Raw genomic sequence first — 25,702 nt, forward strand, 5'->3', positions numbered from 1 at the left:
GATTTTTATCATTCTCTTGTCATTTCATGATGTGTCATTAGATAATTAGAGATCTATCATGTAATATTATATTATAAAATAATGAGAAAATAGATTATGAATAGATTTTTTTATATAATAATCCTACTTAAGGTTAAAATAACAGGTTACTCTAATATCATTCCTCTGCACCGACTTCCCTTTATTTATTTATAGAAATTGGATGAACTGCTTTAACCACCTTTTTGTGATTTTATTTTATAAGAAGAGGTCATAGTTGAGGACCCTCATTTATTAATAAATATATTAATACCAATGTGAAAGGGCATAATTGACATCCTATGTTTTGGAATCACATTACCTTCTCGTTATAGGTTGTCTATAAATGCCAAACCAAAAAAGAAATCATAAAAAATGAAGGAGGAGAACAGAACAAAAGGTTAGTTATTGTGTAGGTTGTATATGGCTATGTTTTAATTTTATTTTTTCTGGATGGGTTGAAATTTGGAACAAAAGGGAACGAGAAAGTATAATATATTCATATTATACTGAACAGAAAATTCCGGCCGAAATGAAACAGAATTGAAAACTATGATACAAAAGGAGAGCTGCTTTCCAGGGCTCTTTAAGTGGGGAGCAATGCCATCACTGTATAATTTCTTTCACTCAGAAGTGATATTTGGTCAATTTGAATGGGAGTTCTCTTACACTGGCTGCTCAGAAAGTTTGAAGGGAGTATGAGATTGGCTCAAAATCCCAAATTTAAATGAATGAAAAAGATAAAAACAATAGAGGTTCAGAGAAATTATTTTTCTAAACTTTTCATCTCAAAGGATGATTCTAATTCTCATGCCAACAGTTACATTAGGCTTATGCAAAGCATTCATTTTCATGTCAATTAAAACTTACATGTGGAAATTAGGATTTAATAAACAATGTTATTTGATTTTCAAAGGATATGTATACGGGACCAATATTTCAAAGTTACAGTCATCTTTTGTTTAAAGCTTTCCACCAAAAGTACAACCATAGAACACACATTCCAGTTCAATTTACCAAAGCCTTTGGAAATTGAACCGTTTATGAGCACAAACGCATTTCCTTGCAAGTCCTGATCAACAGTATGAGCTTATGTTTTATTTTGTTTTGGAAACCATGGATGAGGGAGGCTTCCATCAAACATGTTAGGGAAGGTGCCCGTGCTCCTTTTCATCTTTGCCGCCCAATCCTTATTGCCTGGTCTCGAATAAGAGGGTGATGTAGCAGTTGCAAGGCAGTAGGCCGCACTGTCGGGTCTCTCTGCAAGCACAGCTCGATGAAACTCCTTGCATCATTGGAAAGGAGTTCAGGAATTTTAGGGCCATCTTTGCTGTTTATAATTTTGAACATTGCAGCCGCCTGTTTAAACCAACACAACATAACCATTTTGGTTCTACAAACTGTACTTCAGAGATGGCCATAAAACAAAATCAGTTCTATACAAAAGAGCTGCTGAATATCTTATATCGCACCTGTTCATACTGGCCCCATGGTGGTTTAGACGTTGCCATTTCAAGAACTGTACAACCCACGCTCCAAATATCCCCAGCAAGACTGGCTCCATTTGTGTTAGTTATTACCTGATATTAGAAAAGCATGTGAGGAGCACGAGTAACACACCTTAGTGAACCAGTAATAGGGGGGGGGGGGGGAGAGAGAGAGAGAGAGAGAGAGTACCTCAGGCGCCTTCCAGTAAGGATTTCCCTCGGTAGAAGGCATTGAGAAACAACCTGTTAGCTGCACCAGAAGAACCAAAACTTAGAATCCATTTTTAACTACAAATAGGAAAGCACTCAAAGTTTACCCTTTACAGGTCATATATGCTTTTGGCTCACCAAGACATCAGGCTTGCTCCATAATTTTAGTTAGATTATATGCCCTACATCCTAGATAGCAGGCCCAAATGTACAAGCCTCATGCTTGTGCATTTGGAACTTTCCCTAACATTACCCTGGTCGAATAGAAAACACAGAGAGAGTGAGAGAGAGCTTAAATTGTGAGTATTTTGGTTTTCAATATTTGGTGTGAAACCTTGCTCCCGCATATGTGAGTAAATAAATCTGAAACAGAATGGCACTGACTTTTCTCCTAGTGTTCTAGAAGTAACTTTTGTTTTGGGAAAGATAAATGTACATGTTTGGCCATGCCAAAGTCTGCCAACTTGATTTCACCGTTAACATTTACTAAAATGTTTGCCCCTCTGATGTCCCTGCCAAGAGAACACATTACTTAATAATAATAATAATAATAATAATAAAAGAAATTAAAAAAGCTGCAATTCCAGGAACAAACTACTCAAGAACCGGGACTACAATTTCCCAAGTACCCGTGCACTATATTTATTCCATGTGAGTAGACAAGCCCAGAAATAATCTGCCTGGTATAATTTTGAATAATAGATTCCCTAAATGAACCATATTCTTCAAGTAATTTATGGATTGATCCACCGGAGACATATTCCATATAAACTGACAGTGTTTCCTCGCCCTGAGAACATGGTAATCCAGAGATATAACAAAAGTAGGCTTTTGATATTCACAATTATGTACATAGATTGATTATCAATCTAACTGTGCGTGTCCGGCTGTATTAATGGTCTTTATGAGATCAAATCTTACCAGTTCGCTTACATAGTATTGACAAATGTTTGGGTGTGAAAGCTGACTGAGCAAATTTATCTCCTGATGGACAAGAAAAAATTCTGTTGAAATGTGATAAGGGAATAAATAAATTACTGAACATGTTACCTGGTTCAGTTGCTTGAGACATGCTCTTGATATCTGATCATCGCAACCGGCCCTGAATTCTTTTATTGCACACATTTTCCCATTTTCACTGTTATAGTTGCAAACACATCGATTGAAAAGTAAGAAAAAAGGAAAATGCCACTCTTACTCCAATTTTCTAGTCTCTTTCTTGGAGTATTTCATATCCATATGGATATACCCAAAGTGAAATTGTCACATGACAGACCATGTGGACCACTCCCACTTCCCATACACATGAAACATGTAGCAACTTGCATGCACCGAGGTCATGGAGTTGAGAATTTCTGTTGGAAACAGAAATGCTGAACATATAGAATTGCTCAATAAAATATACAATGCTACATCAGTTTTCTGATATTTATCCCGAGATATGGTTTATTTCTGCTGTTAATAGCACCTTAGAATGTTCCCCCTTACTGCTGCACTAAATGAAATATACTAACAGGCATGTCCATGCAGTTCCCCCAACAAAAACAGTTACTGTTGATTTTGACAGTTAAAGCACCATAAGAAATTTAGTTTAGTTTATGAATTCAAGGTACTTAGAATCTGACCATAAGCATGCATTTTCCTTATAACACTCATTCTAAGTTCATTTATCTCAATAGAAGTTTTGAGATAAATCTATTGATACCTGTGGGCTCGCTTGAATCTCATGCAGACTAATTTTCGCTAATGAATCTAATCAAAGGTGGAAGAAAGCAGAGTAATCGATTTGAAGAATTAGATACTGCAAGAGGCGTGAATTGAAACATCGAAAACCCAGGGTGTCGGTAAAACTGCATTAAACCAGAGGATGTGTAATTGTGTTTTACATTAGAATTAAATATATATACACATATATATATAATAAGCACTTCAAATTACCTATTAAATCCAACGCATACATCCCCAAAAGTACCCCTTCCGAGAAGCCTTCCTTTCTTCCACTGGGACTATGTAGAAGTTGTGCTTTTTATGCCTCCACTTGTATTTGTGTTGGGAGAGGCAGAAGGGATGGTAGGAGAAACTGGAGAAACAGGAAGAGGCAGATTAACAAATTGACTCTTCCTGCCTTATTGCTTTCCTATTTGAGACTCCAGACTCAAGTCGCTTAATCGTGGGTGAATAAGTGATATTTGGCTTGTGGGGCCGCTCGACCCCTGGCCGGGGCTTCTTGATGTCACGTTTACTTTGGTATCACCTTGTCCTCTGCAATCAAAGATATAGCGTGGGTTACAGTTCACACTATTGTGAAAGAAAGAAGCATAATTGAAAATATTTGTTGAGGTCTGTATTGGGGAATGCATTGCTGATTGAACTAGGAAATTCCGAAATAGAGACTAAAAACAGTCAGGACTTGGTTTCAAGCATAAAATGCAGGTGATCAAGATTGTACAGCATAATATCGAACTTGAAACTTGAAAGGTTACAGCTTTCCTTTCCATCACAATTTCTAATCATTTGTCTAGGATAATCATCTATGCCTACCATTCATCCATAAAATCCTTCATTACTTGTACCCACATGGCTAAGTTTGACTGGAAACCAGAAAAAATTGAGAGATAAAATGCCTCTTTTGCAAATCAAATGAAATAATGCTCCTAAATTGCTCGAACCAAGCGTAGTAAGATACTTCATTAATGATGCCAGAAACGATCCATTAATCGATCAAACGCCCAGAAAATCAACGCCGCCAGAAACCAACCTGAAATAACCGAATTGACCATTTTGCTGAGAAACCGGCTGATCGTCGGAGGACCAAGAAGAGCTCACGCTCGAAAACGAACCCGAGCGGGAAAACACGGAGTAGCCGTCGAAGTCATTGACTAAGCTCGTGGGCGTTTCCTTGTCCGTGCCCTAGGTGCTGTCGTTCTTGGTCGATGATTTGGACAGATTGGGGAGGTGGGTACGAAGTGAGTCGTGGTATCCAACTTGCTGCTGTTGTATTCCTTTGTTCCTGCTGCACTTTATTCCCCACCAAGCAGACATTTTTAGACTGCCAAACAAGTAAACAAGGGTGCAGAAGAGGAGCAGAAGACTGTCGCGCAATACATCAGCGGTCAGGCTTTATGGAAGTTTTTTTCCAACGTTAGAATGATTCAATATTAAAAGAAAAAAGCTACAATGATGAGCTCCGAAGAAAACTGCATCTATCCAATGTAATAATCTACACTAATTGGCTTCCAAAGCTGGTTAGGCAGCCTAGCTTCGTGAGTTTGATAAGAAGTTGGAACGAAAATGAAGATATTTCCATTAAAGTGGAGTGGAAGGAAGAGTTCCGAAACTCTAATGTTGAACGAACACAACTGCAAAAAACCATTCATGCAACCATGCATCAGCATAACATTGGTACTTCTCGATGAAAGAAACACACGCATATATATATAACTTTCTACAAGGCTTAACTTTACAAGTATGGCATAATCATAAGATTCATAAAACATTCATGTAACCATGCATAACCCTTCATTAAGTTATCAGAATGTTACGGAAATTTTCTGCCATTTCAATTACTTCGTTGTTTTTTTCTACAGAAGAAATATTATTTAAATTGAGAGGTAAAAAATTATGTTCTTACTCTCAACAATATTGGAGTACTAGAACTGATTATTGGATAATAAAGAAGTAATAAAAGTCTTACCGAGGAGACCGATTGTGATATTGTTAAGTAATCTTGATTTTCATTTATTTAGATGTTGAGATGGATTGAGTTGAATTATCAATAATAATATTTTATAAGTTCAGATAGAATAAGCAATAATGAGTTAAAATAAAAATAAGAGAAGTACCGTCGGCATAAAGATATTTATTAAAATAAATTAACAAATCATTAATTTATATATATATATATTTTATTGTAGAAAACTCTTCGTGATTAAATTTTATTATTTTTTTAAAAAAATAAAGGAAAAGAATTGGTTGAGGTAGGCAGACCGCAGAACAGAGGAAACAAAGGTTAGGTGAACGCACGCATAGAGGTCAATTGTCAAGAACAGCAACTAAGCAATTCGTACGAAAGAGATGGACACGTTCTACATATCCCATGGAGCGCCGACGCTGTCGATAGATGAGTCGCTACCGGCTAGGCATTTCTTGAAAGCATGGCAGGACAGATGTCTCTGCCAGAGGCCGACTTCCATTCTCGTTGTTTCCGGTCACTGGGAGGCGACTGTGCCAACTGTCAACGTCATTGCTGGCCGCAACGAAACCATCCATGACTTCTACAACTTTCCCGAACAGATGTACAAGGTACATCATCATATATGCATAAATCACATTGTATATCTATGTTTGGTTATGTCAACCTTTGACTTTGATTCTTCCGAGTCTTCCGAGTCTTTTGTGACTTTCAACCTTTGAAAAGCGGGTCAGGATGTAGATTTTTCTTGAATGGGACTCTTGTTTGCCTGCTAACATATTAGTTTTCCATGATGGATTGCCTTTTTATGTAAATATTCGGAAGCTGAAGATTGGTTTAGCTTCTAGATGAAAATGTTTTGATAGACTCATAGACTAGATGTTGAAACCCAATCACAATCATATGCTCAGCTGGGGTGAACCTTTTTGTTATGTTTGGAACCTTTTCATCCTTGCTGCGTTTAATGGGTGTGAGTGGTTTTTCCTGGCTTAGTAGCCAGTTGCTAGTTTCAAAGTAAGAGATGCACTCAGTCTAGTTTAATATCAGGGCTGCTTCTTCATACTATTAGCTAATATCTCTGGCTGCGAAGATCTGATCAGCTAGAATGGAGGGCCATTTTGATGGTAAAGCTGCATAATCAAGAGCCTATTGTTTGAGGTGTTATTGCAGGTGTCCAAATGTCTAAAAAATAGCTATTCGGATTCTATTTTAATTCAGAGATTGGGTTTACCTCAAATCTCTTATAAGGAGCCCGTGGTTCAAGTTTTGAAGTGGTACAGATCTGTGATAGGTCATGGGAAATTAAAGACTGATGGGAGCAGATTTGGCAATCCAGATTCTAGTGGAGGTGTGATCAGGGACTTGGCTGGGAGTTTTTTGGCAGGATTTTATGCATGTTATGGGAGAAGACCCAACAATAGAGCAGAGCTTAAGGCTGTTCTCGATTGCCTTCATTCATGTCTCAAACTTAGTTACTTATGTGAAGATGTTGAACTAGACTCTTATAGTTGTTAATGGGCAGAAGGGGTTTGGTTTTGTTCATTGGGATGTGAGGGACTTGTGGGAAGAGATCTGGGAGGTGAGGCTTAATATGCATTTACAGTTTTGTCATATTTTCAGAGAAGTGAACCAAATTGCAGATTTCTTGGTGGAAGAAGGTGCTAGTGGTGTATAGATTTCTTTTCCTTGGAAAGTCAAAGGATGCTTCACTTTGGAGACGTCAGGTTGCACTGATTTGAAATGTAAATGGGTCATTTGGTATATGTTGGGTTGTATAGTCTCTTCTTATTCCTGTGATAGCTTCGTGATGTGGTTTCGCTACAACCTAAGTGAGTCATGACTCATGATATGATATACTTGTTTTTATGAGATGAAGTTTGGTACTGAGGATATCAAATTTTAATTTTATCTTAACAGAGATTAGATATACATGTAGGCCAGAACCCTAGTTAAGTGGCGTTACTTGGATTTACAAGAAAATAAGTAATAAGAAAAGGTAGATCTGTTTTCATCTCCCTTGAAGTCCATGAAAAAAAGCATGTAGCGATGATACCACCAGAGCAACTCAGCATGCAAAGAAAGAAGCTTTTTGTAATTCATTTAACTTGACCATCTTTTCAAATTCTGTTGCTTCATTTCCAGCTCAAGTACCCTGCACCTGGAGCTCCAGAACTGGCAAAGAAAGTGAAGGAACTGCTCATGGCATCAGGCTTTGAGCATGTTGAAGAAGATAAAACTCGAGGACTTGACCATGGTGCATGGGTCCCCCTGATGTTAATGTATCCAGAGGCAGATATCCCAGTGTGTCAACTCTCAGTTCAGCCCAATAGGGATGGCTCTTATCACTACAACTTGGGGAAGGCGTTGGCCCCTCTCAAGGAGGAAGGTGTCCTCATCATGGGTTCTGGTAGTGCTACTCATAACTTGAGAGCACCGAGAAACTGTCCCACTCCTCCTTGGGCTTTGGATTTTGATACCTGGCTTAAAGATGCTCTTCTTGAAGGAAGGTAACCGATACCTATTTCCTATCTCATAATTGGTATTCTACATCTGATTTCATTGGTGCCATACTCAGTAAGGGCTCACGAGAGCAATCTAGAATGTTGACATCCTCTGATGGATGTAGATATAGTTTTGTATAGTGGCCCAGTGGGCGAGTAATTAACCCTCCTCACGGACCATGTTCCACAAAATTTAGATCGCTGGTTTGAATCTTCCCCTCCCCTTCCCTCGGTGACAGATCTAAACTCGATCCTCCAAACGTTTGCTAGGAATCTTTTAGCCCCCGATAAACAAATTTATAAATCATTTCCATTCAAAATTACCCAGTAGTTCATAGACCTTTGGTTTGCTGATGCAATGGTATAAGGCATATTCTCGCCCTTAAGCAACCACAAGGGCACCACGAATCACATGCAAAATGCCGAGGCTTTTTAAACTTTGTGTGAATGTTGCTTAATAAGGGGCAAGCTTCCTCACCAGCTTCTATATTTTGATTTCTTAAGTATATAATTCGTCATGTAGATACGAAGACGTGAATCAGTGGGAAGAGAAGGCACCATGTGCAAAAATGGCTCACCCATGGCCGGATCATTTATACCCATTGCATGTGGCAGTGGGTGCTGCTGGTGAAAATGCGAAGGCAAAACTCATCCACCATAGCTGGCACAAGGGCGGTTCTCTTTCTTATGCCTCTTACCAGTTCACATCTGCTACCGTCTGAATCTACATTGCAGAATTGTCTATCATGTCGTATGATGTTGTAGCTACCAGTCAGAAATAGTATCAACCCTTGCAAAGCTTGAGAATTGAGGCTTTTAAATTTTAAATAAATGAAGGTTTTTTTTTATCCTTTCATTTTCGGAACTCTAATCAGACTTTGATATTCAAGTTTTCCTAAATATGTTGCCTTTAATAGATGATACAGTTCGAATTTTCACAAGGAATGTCAAGAAATTGTAGATGTAGTTTGGATGGTGAGATGAGATGAGATGATTTTAAGTAAAAGTTGAAAATATTGTTAAAGTCAAAAAAATTATTTTAAATAAAAGTTAAATAAAATATTATTAAAAAATTATAATGATAAGATAAGATGAAACTATTTCGATATATAAACAGATCTAAGTTTCTATGAAAGGATATAAAGTGAAAAAGGGATAAATGTAATTTATTGTTCTTCCTTCTTTGACTGTGACCCTCTGAAAAAATACAACAGGAAAAGGTACTCACTGTAATTATTAAAAATGGAATCAATTTTTTTTTTTTTTACCCTAAGAAAGTGATTCCCTCTATTTTCAAGTGAAATGGGGATAATCTTTATTTCTATGGGGTAGGAGGCATTTATTTCTCCAATTCAAGATTTTTATTTTTATTTTTATGCAATTAATTCCAAAGGATAATTGAGAAGTGGTGACTTATGAAGGAATAATATATGTTCAACCAGGAAGATATAAATCATATATTTCAAGAAATAATATTTACAGTTCTAAAGTATAAATTTCATGCAATTCTTTTAAAAGAATGTAAGTAAGTATGAAATCTACTTGAAAAAATTATTTATTTTTAATGATAAATTCTACTTTTTATTTTATTTTTTCAAATAGAGTACACGACTATATTTATTATTTACATTGCTCTTACGCAAAAGTACCTCGTGATAACGTGACTCTTTATTTGGTCTTTTATTTTTTTAACAATTATTACATATTTTTTTTTAAAAAAAGAGTTAAAAGCTTTTAGCAAATAAAACCCCATAAGGGTACAGTGACCAAGAAAAAAGCCTAGCCAAAAAGAAAAAAGAAAAAAAGATAAAAAGGAGGGCATAAAATCTCAAGAAGCTTGGTTCGCAAGGGGTATGTACATAGGCGATCTCAAGAACACTCCAATATATTATATACCTGAACTATAAAAAACAGAAAATTCTAAGCGATCTCAATCCTTTTGTTTCCTCCTATTACTTTTCCTTTCCTTTCAAAAAAATTGATTTTTTATACCATTTCGGTACATTATGGTCTAGTTAGTGTATGGTGTAGCAAACAAAACCAAAGATGCTAGTTTTACTAAAATGCACATGCAACGGGTAACTATAAGTGGGCAGCTGAGTTTTCATCCCTTATATACCTTGCATTTTGTAATGATTATCATATTGTCATTGAATCATTGGAGTCTTCCTTGAATAGGTAGGCCCTCCATATTGTCATTTTATCATTGGGGAGTCAAATGCAGATAGGAATAACACATCCTTCTATCAGACATTTACCACTATGAAATAACTCATTTCAATTTCACACAGCCTCCACCATAAGGGGTGTCAACCTGAGTATTAAACGTTTTTTGTTTTTATTTTTTTATGGGGGAGGGGATGTAAATTGAACATCTTTTAACCTCTCTCACATTCATCACGGTTTTCAGATATGCAAACGGAAGTAGAGGATAATCTCATAGAAATAATGATGCCAATTTATGCACTTACAGCCGATAACAAAAAATCTACACAGTTGATCTACATATTATTGACTCCCAGCGTTTTTCTTCTTCACCTACCTACACTAATGCAATACCACACGAGTGAAAAGTGGGGTTGCTTCTTACCTGGATTCAATTGCACAAGTTTCTGAGCCTCTTAGGAATGAGCGACGCCACCAAATCTGGAAGGCTTTGCTTAGGTTAGGACATTCAGTGCCATGCTTGGAGAAACACCGAAACCACTCCATAAACAGTGCATACTGCTGCTTCAAAGGAAGAGTAAGGAGTATCTGACCCATTGTTTCCTCCAATGCCTTAATGTCAAGCCCTTTCCGGCATCTCTGCAGCCAACCAAAGTCCAACAGCATTGGGCCGAACCATGCCAAGAGAAGCCCTGATCTTGATTCTGAACGGCAGTGCAGCTTTCTGGTCCCCATTGCAATGAAGAGAAGTGCTGAAACCCTGCTGAGCTCGTACCTGACCATTGGAGATGTATTCTCATGCATTCCAAGCAGTTCTCCCTGATCTGCCCACATATCCACAAGCTCCTCAGCCATTTGCCCATCAAGCAGGATTTCTAGCAACCAATTGATGTTATCAACTTGTCTTGAGATCCGTTCGATCAAGGGCCTATCCTTTTCCTTCTTTATCAATCTCTCATGAGGAATTGTGCTGGAGGCTTCCTCAAACAAGCTAACGAGTGAACTCAGGCATGACTGGCAAGCAATGTAAAGATCTTCCTTATTGAGGTCAGATTGATCCTTCTCATAGACTGAACTTTTACAAAGGAGACCCTTGACTAATGACTTTAGCTCATTCCTAGCATTGGCCTCAGTACAACTGGTGATAGACAAAACAAGCTGTCTGGCTAAATGTTGTTGGGAATCTACCGAGTCACGAGAATACAGTCTGGCTAAAATATCTCTAGTTGTTGCACTATCAAACTTAAATCTTGTAAATAGGATCCTCAGTTTCTCCTCTTCCTCCTCAGTCCAAGGAACAGCCTCGATGTACTCTAAACAGGACAAAACTCCCTTGGTGAACATGATTCCTGCTGATACCTAGTAATAATAAGAGAGGCACACAACTGTTATAACAGATACCATAGTTGATATCTTGCAGAAGCCTTCTTAACACCTCCCCTCTCTCCCCATCTCATTTCTTGTTCTCTTGAAAAGATCAGTAAATTATGCAGACATAACAATCATGTTGTCTGTCATAGCACTAATGTAAGGAACATGAACACATAACATATGCATAAAGCATAAACAGCATATTCATGCAGAGCCCCAAATTTTACTAGAAGGCCACATTTTTTTTACATTAATACTTTATTATTTTTACTGTTACTATTTGAACCTTAGCCGATTGCCAATCTAAACTTCTGCTGGAGTACGAATTGTACAGAGTTAACACTTTGCCATGGAAGGGCATCTTGCACCTAATCACCTCATAAATAAGGCTTGAAGACATAACAAGCGAACATGTCAATGTTATTATTTAGCTTTAGATGTAATTGAAAGAAGTTATCCTTTTTAGAGAAGGATTCAGATCAAGGATTTGTTGAATTCTCCACAATACCAAATTAAAACAAGATTATCTTGTAATCCTCTGTTTTTTTTAATCTACACATTTTTGTCAATTATTTCCATGGGTCTCTCTAAGACTATCTTTTATGTTGCCTTGCAGATATTTGCTTCTTTTTATTTCTTGGAATTTGTTATTTCTGACATATACTATCTTCTTCTTCTTCTCTTCCTTTTTATTTTTATTATTTCTCTTCTTATTTTTGTTTTCCTCCATCCTTAAAATTTTACACGCACTTGAGTGCGTTAGGTGGCTCCAACATCTACAACAAACCTCACATGAAGTAGTGTAAAATGAATAAATAGTGATCGTAACTTGATAAAGATGCAGAATCATCGATTATAATATTAATTGGCCTAGTTCAAATTACTGGTGGACAAATTTTCACCTTGATAGAAGTTTTTGTATGTATTTACACTCAAAAAAATCTAAATTATACAATTCTCTAGAAAATCTAAAATTGTCCCAAAATCTAAAACTTTCAATTGAATGATATATAACATCGGCAAGCAACAATAAAAAATAAGAAATAAATTTAAAAATATATATATATATATATCTAGCACTCCATTTTGATACTGATTGTGAAATTGTGTTGCTGTGTCGGACGAATATTGGTAATAATATCAGCAAGATAATGTTCCTGTGCTACCAGGCATGCTGAGCTCCATATTCGTGTACAGTCAAAAGAAAATGGGATACATAACTGGAAAGTGGAAACCATCATACACAAATAGGTCTTGATAGCCTACTTAGTTTGTCAACCTCTTTCTTTCATGTAATGTCATTTTTTGCATCTTTTCCCAAATCCCAACTACATTGTAGGTAGCTCGATACCCCCAAGGGGGAACTTAGGGGGTAACATTAGAGTCTGCTCTAGTTCCCTGAGATGGCATAAAGGGTGTAACGGAGCAATCTTCTTTTTTTTTTAGGTAAGCGTAACGGATTAATCTACTCAAAGCAGGAAGGTAAACATTCAGAAGGAAAAAAAAAAACGAAAAAAAAAGACCAAAAACAAAAGAAAAAAAAATCTGGAAGGTAAATCCCGCAACTGAAATGATAGGGCTTGTGACTTGTCAAATAAGGTAGTCTGAAAAACAACAAATGTCGTCGCTGTGGCCATTTTTTAGAGGAACCTTTTCTTTTCCCTTTAATATGAATGCATAATTGCGAAATGAAGAAAATGTTTAAACCAAAAGTTACTTATTAAAAAAAAATGCTTCAACCAAAAGTCAGTGTGTCATCCTAAATGTTGCAAGCAATGGATTTACCAAAGAATATAAACCACTAATTCATCCACAAAAACCTTGGACTCAAACGGATTCATTGAATAAAAACGAATAGAAACTAACTCATTTTGCAACCAAACAGTGAAGAAGATGGGTTGGACATGATGCTGCAAGCAAGCACCTGGTATATATGGACCTAAATGATCTCTCATTTATCTGATTTATGAATCTTAATCCAAAAAAACAGATGCATTTTGAAGCAGTCTTTTCCCTTTCGAATCAGACAGTTCGTCCCATCCAATTTCCAATCTATATTTTGCAAGGAAATAACAATAATCTTCTTCTTTGCTTGTATATGTCCAGTGTACTTGACTTTGCATATTTTAATAAAATTCTTATTTATTGATGAAAAAAAAAATCTTCTTCTGCATTTTCAGGTGAGACAAGATTTCAACTGAAAGCTACTGAAGATAAATATGTGATTGATGGCACAGAACAGCACTATAAAAAAGTACTTGTGTGCATGTGCCCCATGTCACAGGTTCCATTACCCCTAGGATCAAACTGCGATTTAAGTGAGAGGCCATGACGGTGGGTTGTCGTACTAGTCTCCCCAGGGTTTAGGTTCCGTGGTTGAGTCCTACGAGCTTTGCCGTGGGATGGTTCCCCGTCATATAAAAAAATTATGGTCTTTTTGATTCTAAACTTAGCTCCACTACCAGTCATCAAAATTAGAAACCGGTTACCTCAAGATGGAAGCAACCATACTCCCTCATACCATCAGAACGCAATCTCACTGAGACACAATTCTAATCCATTAAATTCACAGCCACCCAAGTCCTAAAAATACTTCTTTATTTTTTATAAGTAAGTCCTAAAAATACTTCTTAAAGCAACATGCATGCAGTCTAACTGAAAAGCGTTCTAATTTTAGATACAACATAAATATATTGATACACACGAATCCAACAAGGAAAAACTTCCTATAAAATGAGAAAAAATTGCATGGAAACCCCCTCTTTCTCTCTAAGTTATCACCAATAAGCGCAAGAACTCGCAAGAAACTACAGGTTCAACAAACCCAGAAACAAAAACTCAAAGAAAGAAAGAAAAAAAGATAAAAAGAAAGGTAAATTAAACAAACCCAAATACCACTAACCTCAAGTATGTCGATGCACCTATACGCACCGATCTTCAAGAGCCGCTTTGGAATATCGTCCTCGAACATCAGCTCGATGGTCTGCCTAAACGCCCCTAGGTTCTCAACATCCGGGACCTCGATCCTACACATCTTCCGCCCAGAAGACGAGCTGTTTGACTTCCTCTTATATTCGCTGATCAAACCGGCGAATACATCCGAACTCGCGCTCAGAACCTCCGAGTTAAGCTCCAAGACCAAGCACGCACCGCTCTTTCCTCTCAAGTTCAACCTCACGTCAAATACAACGTCATTATCGGCGCTTCGGGAGCTAGAGGAAGAGCACGCCGGTGCGGCCCGACAGCTTTGCGATTTGGAAAGAGTTGCAGAGGAATCGACGGCGGGGATTTCTTCTGGGACGGTGGAATCGGAGTCAATGGGGGAGACTCGGCCAGGGGACAAGATTCGGCGGGCGTCGATCCGGGTCCGCCCCACGATGCCCAGACCAGATTTGGAGCTCAGGGGCGAGTTGGGGACGGAGTTGGAAGGGGGTTTTGAGAGGGTTTCGGACTTGGTGGTGGGAAACGATTTGAAGCGAGAACGAGACAAACTTTCGGGGCTAGAAGGCGGGACCGTGAACGGGCAACACCATGATCGGCGGCGAGCCTGGGAGTGCAGGCGGGTTGACGGGTCCATTTCGGGCCGGAGTCGTAGAGAGGTAGTGTGTGTGAGAGTGAGTGAAGTGTTACAAATGTCGAAGTCAGTGTCGATGATTTTTCTTGGAAATCGTGAGAAATTTTGGAGCACTTCGGATGGTTCGACAAACCTCTTTCTCTTGAAGGAATCTAATTAGCCTTTTTTTTTTTTTTTTCCTTTCACTTTTTAATTCTCTTTGGAAAAGTTTTTTCAGAGAATTAAAACTTTGAATATATATATATTTTTTAAATTTTGCAAAATGAGCGTAAAAATGTTGAATATAAATATTATAAAATTAAAACAAATTATTTGAATATAATTTATATTTTAAAATTAGAAAAAATATTTTTTGTTTTTAAAAAAAATTATAATAATTAGATGAAAAAATTAAATAATATTTTTATATTTAAATAATATTTGAAAATAAAATATATAAAAATATTTGAGAAACTTTAATTAATTTTAGAGCAACCGATAGGAATAGCCTGAATAGGGCGTGAACTCAATGACATCAAGTGTCAAAGTGTAAAGATATCCAATGTCCCGACCTAAATGAAGTGGATATGACTAAGCTCAAAGGCATATATATACCCAATGAAATGGAAACCTTAATTTAAAGCTTTTAAACCAAACAACACAAAACAAGTGTAGAATTAGGAAGAGCCAATATTCAAGTTGCACAACACCTACCAAACAAAATCAGCTAGACCGTTCCAATTATTTGATATTTTATTAGATATTTTAATATAAGATATTTGAAACTTTGATTACTATGTAAATAATTTATACAAGTAATGATACATCTACGATATTTTTACAATTTCTTTAAAAAATAGTATAAATAACGTGGTATTCTCAATGTATCATAATACGTCGTATCATAAAATTATTTTTATATATGTTAAGAGCACTGACATTGACTTAGCCATATGTTAATGTTAGTTACAACTTAACTAATAGGACATAAAATCTCTATATATTGGATTAAGTATTATCATCTTATTTTGATTATGCATTATGAATAATGTTATATACAGTTATGAGATATTGTGGAAGTATCACGTACTTATTTTGAAAAAAAATAAAATTTATTATTAAAAAATTATTATTTTTATATACATCTTATATTTACTCAATTTCTATGTAATTTTTTTTATTTTTTCCCCCTTTTATTTCAATCATTTTTTATATGCATTTAAATATTTTTTTAAAATAAAAAAGATCAATTTACTACTAATAATTTTCTTAATTATTAAATAAAAAATAAAAATATCAATCGAATAATTCAACCATCATTTTCTAACTATAAATATCATTTTTCAAAACAGTTATACGATGATCACGTGGGGTAACCAACAAGAATTTCAGAGACGACAACTCCATCCCTTACGCCTGTGACTCTTAAACCAGCAATCAATCGTCAATCAATCAAACTCCATCGAACGAAACCGACACCGGCAAGTAGCGATCCTACACGCACGCACGCGTATAACCCACATGCACCAACATCCTCTCCTCGTGGCGCCCTTCCATTGGCTGAGACGCTTGATTTCGTCCCGACCAAAGACCCGCCTTATTCTTTCTAATCTCATAAAACCCAACGCGTGGAGACACAATTTCTGACCGCGAAGAGTTCTTAATCCTCACCAACCACGTGTCAGATCGCGCCACCCCTGCAAGCCACGCGTAAAAATTCTCAGAGGTCTGAGGTCGCCACGTGACATGTCGTGGTGGAGTAGGTCACAGCAGCTCTATAGCCATACAAGTCTCTTCCTATATAAAGGGTTGGCTCAACCTTTAACATCTCTTCGATCTGTGATATATGAAAGATAAGCTGGAAACAAAAATGGAAGGGATAGGAGGAGCATCTTCGGTGAGGATTGATAGGAAATCCTCCATAGATTCCGAGCCCAGAACTTTGAGCATCGATCAAATCCACTATGCCAGGGTAACAACATATATATATATATATTGCTTCTCTTTTTCATATTTATATATGATTTTGCAGTATTTTTAGAGATCAGAGAGAGCTTTATGACATAGGTCTGTGATAGTTTTTGTTTTTTGTTTGCAGGAGGCAGCGCTGTATGTGATCAAAACTATGTCCATTGAAGAAGCAATGAGTATTTTCACGCAGGTAAAGCAAAGCCTAGCATTGGAAAGAGAGAACTCTTGATCGGTCATAAATTTTACAGAGTTTTATATGAATGATCACGATCACTAATTATATATTTTTGGTTTCTTGATTTCAATGATATCTGCCATATGCAAGAGGCCCAAATCCTTTACCATGCACGCATGCATGCGGCTTAAAGTTAGAGATCATGGATAACCCTCATGATGATCCTTTGGTAGTTTGATGCATACATGCATAGGTATGCAACAAACAATTAATTAAGAATCTGCATGCTTGACGTATGTGGATATATAATTTTCTTGCTAGCACTTGGATTATTTACGTACACAACAGACATATGCATACTACCTTCTTCTTCTTCTTCTTCTTCTTCTTCTTCTTTCCCATTAAATAGAGATTTTTGATCTGTAAAACATGAATTGTCTTGTGTTGCAATCCAAAGAAATTGCTTGTAATTTTACTGTAGTCCTTGTCCAGAATCTCTGGCCTGTCTTAGATCTTTTGTATGTTGTTTCTGCAACTGATTGATCTAATTAATTTAACAAATTCCAAATGGCAATTTGCAGGGATTAGAACCAGTTGTTAGTGCTGGAAGGTGTAAGAAAAATAATGCAATATTGATAGATACAGGTGAAGAGCTGGAGCGTGCAGCTGGAGATCATCACCATCTACCTGGACGCAGGGATATTGCATCTGCACCTTTCTAGTTTTTTTTTTTTTTTTTTCTTTTTTTTTTAATATTTAATTTTATTATTATTATATCACATACCATGCCAATTTTTTATCGTCTTCTTCTTAATTTTGATCTTTTGTCATGTAAAGAGGTTCGTCATGTATAGGATGGAATTTTGCCAAATTTCCATGATCATCCTATTTGATTGTTTCTCATGATCATATTTTCAAGATTTTTTTAAGTTAGAAAAAACTCCCATGATTATTAATTGTGACGTACGAATATTGTTCAAATAACACTACTTATATAAATGACGTCATTAATGGATCTGATGATCATATATATATATATATGCATGTTGCCATTAATAAATAAAAGATATATTAAGATTATTGAGTGTTTAAGAATTGATTAGTAAACCTCTCAATTTTAATTTTTTGATATGACAATGTCCAAACCATATTCGATCTTTAAAATATATATTGCCAATTACACGTATCATATTTTAATATTTGAAGTGATTTTTATATTATATAAAGTCATTAAAATATATAGATATTATGAGTAGTACTGGAGATCAAAGATCTTATACGATGAAGAGTTGCTCTAGATTAATATCTAATCAGATCATTCACATCCCGCTAGTCAATGTTTAGTTAATCAGCCTAGCTAGCCAGTACCAAAGCTTAGATTTTCTTTGTTTCGAGTCTTTGACCGTTCCAAATGTGGGAAATTTATGGTATTGATCTTTAGCTCCTGGGCTAACCAAAATCTAAATTTGGCTAAAAGATTATTAATTCCCTGACCAAATGAGCAAAGAACAAAAGGAGTAAGAAGATAGAGAAAACACACTGCATACAGACTACAGAGGAGAAGCTTTTTTCTTGGGTTTTAGTGGGCATCTATCTGTGTCACTTACGAAATAGACATCCTTGTACAAAAGCCAACCAAATGGACCTATGAAACAGAGCACCCCTCGTTTGTTTTCGCAACTGAAAACCAAAATTTTGAAAATTTCTTTTAAGTTTTTAAAATTTTATAAATTTTACAAAAATAAACACGCATTTTAATTTATCAATTTTTATCTCAAAAGATCTTAAGTTTCTTCTTAAGTTTTCATCTCTCCAGCTCTCACATTATTTCAATAATGTTCCCTCAATAATATATTTTAAATAAACAGTATATTGACATAAATACACACTGTAAAAAAAAGTAAAAGTTGTACCAAACGTGCAGCAAAATATTTGATTAAAAGAAAAAATATTTACACAAGGTAAAAAAATAAAGGAAGTAGCAAAAAAAAAAAAAATTGACCAAATGGTCTCTCTTAAAAAAAAAAAAGAGAGGAAGCAGCAAAAAAAAAAAAAAAAAAAAAACAGTTGACCAAATGGTTTCTCTCAGTAAAAAAAAAGGAAGCAGCAAAAAAATAAATTGCACCCATTGATAAATAAATAAACAAAGGAAGCAGCAAAAAAGAAAAAATTTATCAAATGTTTAAAAAAAAAAGGAAAAAAAATTACACTATTGGTAAATAAATAAACAAAGGAAGTAGGAAAAAAAACAATTGATCAAATGGTTTCTCTTAGTAAAAACACCATTGGTAAATAAATAAACAAAGGAAGCAGAAAAAAAAAATGATCAAATGGTTAAAAAAAAGCAGCAAAAAAAATGCACAATTAGTAAATAAATAAACAAAAGAAGCAACAAAAAAAAACAATTGACCAAATGATTTTTCTCAGTAAAAAAAAAACAGAAGCAGTAAAAAAAAAGTTGTACCATTGGTAAATAAATAAACAAAGGAAGCAGCAAAAAAAAAAAAGAGCAAAAAATTGATCAAATGGTTTAAAAAAAACAGCAAAAAAAAAAAAAGTTTGCACCATTGGTAAATAAATAAATAAAAGAAGCAGAAAAAAAAATTTTTGCACGATTGGTAAATAAATAAACAAATAAAATATTCTAAAAGTATTACAAGTACTTGTGGGTCCCATCATATTATTAACTATAACAAAGTCAAACTAATCTCATCTCATATATGAAAATAAACACATATTTTATCTAATTTCATCTCATCTCAACATATCTTAAAAGATTTCTTCTTATATATTTTATCTCATCTCTAAAAACAAATGAGACCGCAACGTACAAAAGATGTTCTCATAAAAATTTTTCTAACATTGCCCTCGTGGACTTAGAGCAGTTATTAGAAACATCAATTAGCAACAGAATCACAAAGTACATACAAGCTCGCATGCAGGGCATTAATGGGATGATAAAATCGATCCCATATCAATGCCACCAAAATTCGGGAGTTTCAACAAAAATGATTCCACCGTATATCAATCACAAATAATAAACACACACTATCTTACAAGTATTTTTGTGGTATAATTTCATGGGTGTAAGTATTGAAGAAAAAAGGTATTAATTAGTGGCTGATCCTTTTTTTTTTTTCTACCCATCAGCTATCCAGTGGTGAGTCTAGATCCATCATGTAAATACGATCCTCCTGATGAACACTGGCTTCCTGAACATTGCATCCATCTACACTCAGTCCAGCAGTCTCGTCCTGGTCCCAATTGATCATGTTTATCAACTCATGGAAAAAAGGATCATCGTCATGATCAATTTCATCACGACTGAGATTCTGTCAAATCCATCAACAAATTGTACATAAGTAAGGATAGAACTTCGAGGACAACATGCAAGCAGAAGACAACAGTACATGAAGAATAACATCAGGAGTTTTTGTCTATACCATTAGCATGGAAAAAGTAGAGATTCACAAACAATTAAGATCATGCCGTCCAATGAAAAACATCAACAACGATATGATATTATACTTTCACTTCCAGTAAGTAGATTATTTATTTTCCAAAACCAACAAATTCTTGTATACTTCATGAAAATTTGTATACAGGAATGTGGTATGCATATCTAGAATAAGTATTTGTCCACAATCTCTTCCCACTATTAATAACAGTGTTATGAAAATCAAGTGAGTTATAAACTGGTTTCAAATCATATGACATATATTATATAGTTTGATAAGCAGTCTTAAAAGTTCAGGTTGCTGTTTCCAATATCATATAATTTTAAAATTACAACGAATCTATGATAAGATCATTGATTAACAGCTTGTTTACAGGTTTGCACAGCTTTATCATTATTTTCAAAATTGCCTTAGAAAATGGGCTGAGAAAGGAAAGAAAAAGAATGACATATGGATTGCCAATATTAGAAATACCATATGTTGCAAAATTTGGACCCGGTTATCTGTATTGTGGTTCAGTGGTGAGTTAATATAATAGAAATGAATGATACTTGGCAACTATCACATTAAAAAACATGAATGTATTAGATCAGACAAGTGAACAATGTCCAAAGCTCTCGGTAAGTGTGTAATGAACAGTGAACATTAGAAAAGATGTCATGCTTAAAATTCCGGCCGCAACTAGATTAAGGAGATATTGCTGTCACCCACCTCATCTCCACACGAAATCACAGTGTTGTCCTCAGCGAGGTGGTGAGCAAGCATTGAATTCTCATCCTCATTATCAGCACGCACTGCTGGAAGAATTTTTTTTTTTTGTATAAGTAAGAAGAATATTTTATTGATATAAAGATAGGCATAGCCCAAGTGGAACACCTGAAACTTGATACAACTTACTCGAGACATTATTATGGGGAACATCTGAAATGATCCCCTCACACCGTGATGGCACAGTTTCAGATAGACATGACTCAGATATCGCGCCAACCAATGATGTGGTGCCAATAGCAGCTGAACTGATAGTGTTATTAGGCAGCATAAAACTTGTGGTAGACCTGCCAGCCAAGGTAACATCTTCTGCACAGTCAGCCTCCTCAACATCACTCCAATCACTCCAATCTTCTTCTTTAAATGGTGCTACATATCGGGCACCATTTTTTGGCCCTTTGCCCTTCTTCTGGAAAATCTTACAAAGCACATATGTGTTCTGCAAGACAAATGTCACAAGAATCAATTCAAAAACGGCCACCATAGCACCATCGAGTGGTTTTACATATGCAGGAACAAAAACGGAAATATAGTATAACTTATCACTCCTCTATGCTCCATTTTTTGAAAGGGATAAAATTATTTCTCTGCCATTTTTTCTCACTCTCCTTCAGAAGGGAAGGCATAAGTAGGAAATAACTAATTGTCTCTTGAGGACAATACATTTCAAAATTACCCTTACAAAGATTTCCAGATTTTGAAGTATGCATATTCGTGGGGGCAATTCTGGAAACTCGCATAAAGATATACATGCGGTTAGGAACAGGAAAAAAATGAAGCATCTACAAAATGGAAAGACTGACAAATAATAGAGCCCGGAGGGAGTAAATGCATTTACAAAACTATCCTTGTTTCAACATGGCATAAAACTCAGTAAACAAGAACCCTTTTACATGGAGATTATAGAAACACGCATATATTAAACTACTGAAGAGGATGGAAACTTCATAAATAAAGAAGCAAACAAATACACATTAAAATTTCTTTTTCTTTTTTCAAAATTAAAATTGAGTGCTCCTTCGGTCCATTTTTGACAGAAAATAACCAAAGCCTGGAAATAGATGTGCCATTCCAAATAGGAATGAACTAGTTATAAATTAGCTCATACAAAAAACACGTCAGATAACAAAGCCTTTTTTCCTAATCCAAGCAACAACAACAACAACGCTTTTGATCATACAAGCAAGAGTATCAAACCCAGAATGATAAATATCCAAGCATTACCGGAACATCATCTTCCATAGCCAGATTCTCATAGTTAAGACTGTACTCACGCATAACCCAATTTGTTCGTTCCCTTTGTTCTTCACTTTGTCTGTGAAAAACCATTGTTCTTCTTGAGCCCACCAACACTTCATTGTGACAAACATCTTTACACTTTCCGGTGCTTTTCCAGTACCCAAATTCAGTTGAGCGATTCACTCTAGGCCCATTTGCATATTTTTTCTCAACTGGGCAAAAGAAGTACCATTTCAGATCACCACTTCTCGAAATGGATTTTTCTGATGAAGGAAAATGCACACTTCAGTAAGAAACAACGAGAGAAAGCATAATACACTAACCAACCATGACAACAAAAACATGTACATAAGATTGTTCCCGTGTACCTTTAAGATTCCATGGGGCACACTCGTAGATGTTAACCTCTGCAATTTCTCGAGGATGGAACCTTCTCTTCTTAACTTTCCTCTTTAGATAAAAAACAACCAGCTGAACATCAGTAGGATCAAAATGATACCCTGGCTGCCGGCGTGGCGTTCTCCCCATCAATTAATTCAACGCAAAGACCCAACCAAGTGCCGCTTTCACAGAAACAATTTCTTAACTTTCTTAGAATGCAATGAGAATGGAGCTATCCACAAAAAGAAAACTGAAAATTGTCACGTCCAATCCCAAAAAAAGATCTTCCGCAAATCCAATAGCCTCCCCGACTTCTTGGAACAAAACCGAAAAATTGACAAATGTTTTTCGTTGAGATCAAAAGACATTTGGCGTGCAGTGATTACCCTGCTATCAACATTATTAAGCACGCAATCCGAAAAAGCCCAAAACAGATACCACAGACTAAATTAGAAGATAAATTAACCAACGAATCAAATTTTGAAACCTTTCTTTCCAAGCAGAGACATCTCTGACAAAATTAACATCAAAGGGAGATGAAACTATAGCAAATTACCACAGAAGCCCGAAACAACGCCCAAAAAACCACATGGTATAATCGAAAATTGAGTAAAAATATGACAGAACGCGTTTTCACCCGAGAGGCATATAACACTCGAGAGGCATATAAATCAAATAATAAATCGGCCTATCAAAAATATAAATCAAATAATAAACCAGATCACCTACAATAACATCTCCAAACCAAAGAACAGAAAGAAAAGCGAACCCAGATAAAAATAATGAATTACGTCATTTTTTTCTCAGAAGACATAAACCTAACGCTCCTCAAAATGAAAAAAAAAAAAATAAATAAAAATAAAGGAAAAGAAATACTCAAGAAAGCTATAGTATACGAAGATGAAAATGAACTAGCCGTGAAACACAAAATAGAGGAAAAGCCCAAGAATCGCTAGAAAAACGAAACAAGTCAAACAGAGAAACCCAAGAAACCTAGAGACAGCAATAAACATCAAAACAAAACCACTAAAACTCTAGCGAAATCAAACGTACATCACATCATAAACATTCAGAGAGTCGGAGAAACGAGTAAAAACTCAGAGACCGTACCTGTAATAAGAGGAAATCCAGAGATGACAAAGATTAGTTTTTTTGGGGTACGGGGGAATGGAAGTTAATATCAGAGTTGGGAAAGACATGGTTCGAATGTTCTATCTCGACTTAAGGGAGGGAAACTTAGCTGCCAATCTACTGGGTTTTTATTTTTTATTTTTTTTATTTTTATATGTTTTTTTTGTTATTATTATTATTTTTTTACTTTAATTACTCCGAGTTGGTCAGCTTTGGTTCAATGAATGTGGCTCGTTTATGCATTTATGACGTCATATATAATTCGAAGGATGACGGATGCTGATGCCACTTCTATCACACCAAAAATAAAAAAAAAGCCAATATCTTTCTCAGATCATGTTAGCAACTTAGTAGCGCTACGTTTTCACAAAAAGTAATGGATTTGTGGATTGGGAAAGTGTGGGGGTGGTTTTGAAATTAATAAAAAAATAGAAAATAATATTATACCACCATGTCTCAGATCAAGAATATCATAGCATCATGTCATTCGAAAAATCTTAGGAGACAAATTTAAGATGAATAATTTCAAATTCACAAAATTAAGAAGTGATGTTAAAATTGAGATATTTTATACGCATAAGGACATATTGTGTTTTTCTTTTCTTTTTTCTATTTTTTTTTTTAAAATGAGGGGTGCAATACGAAGACTTTCCAGAAAATCACCCATACTAATATTACTTTCGCCCAAACATACTTAACTGCGGAGTTCTAATAGAATCTGGTGCATTTGTACTGAAATGCTCGCACCCGTAAGAAACATATGGTGTTCTTCCAACAAAGCCGAGTGAAATTAACAAACACGTATAATATTTACCCTCACCTCCTATGATGGATTTTGTTACATTATCTGTCGGATTGGTTGATAAATTTTGGGCATGTTTTGTTGTGCCTCTAACCTGTCCGAAAATCACACAAGACAATATTTAAGTGGTTCAGCAAATTGCCTACTGATGACTTGCAAAATTTCATATTGCAGAATTCACAAGTTCGCTCGAGCGGAGGCTTTTGGCCGCTCGAACGAATTCAGGCAGATTCAAACGCTCGACTGCCGCTCGACAGGGAGCTCGAGCGGATTGCTGAAAAACAAAGATCGCTCGAGCGGAGACATTGGCCGCTCGAGCGAAATCAGGTAGAGTCGGACGCTCGATGTGCACTCGACACCCCACTCGAGCGAACATCGTATTTTGACAGATTTTAGGTTTTCCGTCGTGACACCATATAAAAGCAATTTTTCACTCTAGGGCCGCGAGTTTTGATTGGAGAACACTTCTTGGAAGAGAAAAATATAGCTAGAGGGATTCAAATCATCTATTTTTGGAGAGAGAATTCCAATTATTGCACGTACGTTGGAATCATACACGAGCACGGACGAGAGAAAAGCATTGAATCGTTCCCTTGAGCTTTTGACGACGAGTTGAGGCTGCAAGGAGGATTTTTCAGTGTTTATTTTCTTCCCATCTTCTTAGAACAATTATGGTGAATTCGTTTATGTTGAATTCCATTTCTAGCATGAGCTAAATTTTCTTCATTCTAGGAAAATGATGTAACCTATTTCCGAACTATGCTTGATTGTCTATGCTAA

At 35.9% G+C, this 25,702-nt stretch overlaps 3 protein-coding genes and 2 pseudogenes across 9 annotated transcripts; 2 read left to right on the forward strand and 3 right to left on the reverse strand.

Annotated features, from left to right (window-relative positions):
• Positions 1 to 897: 897 nt before the first annotated feature.
• Positions 898 to 15,151, reverse strand: LOC122307179 (annotated as a pseudogene).
• LOC122307181 (extradiol ring-cleavage dioxygenase-like) lies at positions 5,699 to 8,763 on the forward strand. Its single transcript, XM_043119870.1, has 3 exons — positions 5,699 to 6,017; positions 7,549 to 7,913; positions 8,431 to 8,763. Exons 1-3 carry the CDS (start codon positions 5,790 to 5,792, stop codon positions 8,627 to 8,629), a joined length of 792 nt encoding a protein of 263 aa, XP_042975804.1. The 5' UTR covers positions 5,699 to 5,789; the 3' UTR covers positions 8,630 to 8,763.
• Positions 15,152 to 16,831: 1,680 nt separating the features above from the next.
• LOC122307843 lies at positions 16,832 to 18,150 on the forward strand. Of its 2 annotated transcripts, none has more exons than XR_006241837.1 (3): positions 16,832 to 16,969; positions 17,096 to 17,396; positions 17,725 to 18,150. XR_006241837.1 is itself a non-coding variant. In XM_043120946.1 (3 exons), exons 1-3 carry the CDS (start codon positions 16,844 to 16,846, stop codon positions 17,863 to 17,865), a joined length of 330 nt encoding a protein of 109 aa, XP_042976880.1. In that variant the 5' UTR covers positions 16,832 to 16,843; the 3' UTR covers positions 17,866 to 18,150. The 2 variants fall into 2 exon arrangements, 1 of the variants encoding a protein (XP_042976880.1); XM_043120946.1 differs by having other exon boundaries at positions 17,096 to 17,158.
• A 1,832-nt stretch (positions 18,151 to 19,982) lies between these two features.
• On the reverse strand, positions 19,983 to 24,246 carry LOC122307308 (NAC domain-containing protein 82-like). Of its 6 annotated transcripts, none has more exons than XM_043120113.1 (6): positions 24,100 to 24,246; positions 22,977 to 23,376; positions 22,594 to 22,871; positions 21,499 to 21,808; positions 21,313 to 21,395; positions 19,983 to 20,475 (listed from the first exon to the last, which is right to left on the reverse strand). In XM_043120113.1, the coding sequence occupies exons 2-6, from the start codon at positions 23,134 to 23,136 to the stop codon at positions 20,290 to 20,292; spliced, it is 1,017 nt and encodes a 338-aa protein (XP_042976047.1). In that variant the 5' UTR covers positions 23,137 to 23,376; positions 24,100 to 24,246; the 3' UTR covers positions 19,983 to 20,289. The 6 variants fall into 6 exon arrangements, with proteins under 6 accessions (XP_042976047.1, XP_042976042.1, XP_042976045.1 ...); XM_043120108.1 differs by having other exon boundaries at positions 21,313 to 21,398; XM_043120111.1 differs by having other exon boundaries at positions 21,313 to 21,398; positions 22,977 to 23,221; positions 24,100 to 24,241.
• A 504-nt stretch (positions 24,247 to 24,750) lies between these two features.
• LOC122308674 lies at positions 24,751 to 24,869 on the reverse strand (annotated as a pseudogene).
• Between the last annotated feature and the right edge of the window lie 833 nt (positions 24,870 to 25,702).

This window comes from Carya illinoinensis, chromosome 4 (assembly GCF_018687715.1).
Source record: "Carya illinoinensis cultivar Pawnee chromosome 4, C.illinoinensisPawnee_v1, whole genome shotgun sequence".
Taxonomy (NCBI): Eukaryota; Viridiplantae; Streptophyta; class Magnoliopsida; order Fagales; family Juglandaceae; genus Carya; species Carya illinoinensis.

Coding starts and splice junctions, on each gene's coding strand:
- LOC122307181 (XM_043119870.1), top strand. CDS start 5,790: ATGGACACGTTCTACATATCCCATGGAGCGCCGACGCTGTCGATAGAT. Junction 6,018..7,548: donor TTCCCGAACAGATGTACAAG/GTACATCATCAT, acceptor CTTCATTTCCAG/CTCAAGTACCCTGCACCTGG. Junction 7,914..8,430: donor GATGCTCTTCTTGAAGGAAG/GTAACCGATACC, acceptor TTCGTCATGTAG/ATACGAAGACGTGAATCAGT.
- LOC122307843 (XM_043120946.1), top strand. CDS start 16,844: ATGAAAGATAAGCTGGAAACAAAAATGGAAGGGATAGGAGGAGCATCT. Junction 16,970..17,095: donor ATCAAATCCACTATGCCAGG/GTAACAACATAT, acceptor TTTTGTTTGCAG/GAGGCAGCGCTGTATGTGAT. Junction 17,159..17,724: donor CAATGAGTATTTTCACGCAG/GTAAAGCAAAGC, acceptor GGCAATTTGCAG/GGATTAGAACCAGTTGTTAG.
- LOC122307308 (XM_043120108.1), bottom strand. CDS start 23,136: ATGGGGAGAACGCCACGCCGGCAGCCAGGGTATCATTTTGATCCTACT. Junction 22,872..22,976: donor TGCCCCATGGAATCTTAAAG/GTACACGGGAAC, acceptor TTCCTTCATCAG/AAAAATCCATTTCGAGAAGT. Junction 21,399..21,498: donor TCCCCATAATAATGTCTCGA/GTAAGTTGTATC, acceptor AAATTCTTCCAG/CAGTGCGTGCTGATAATGAG.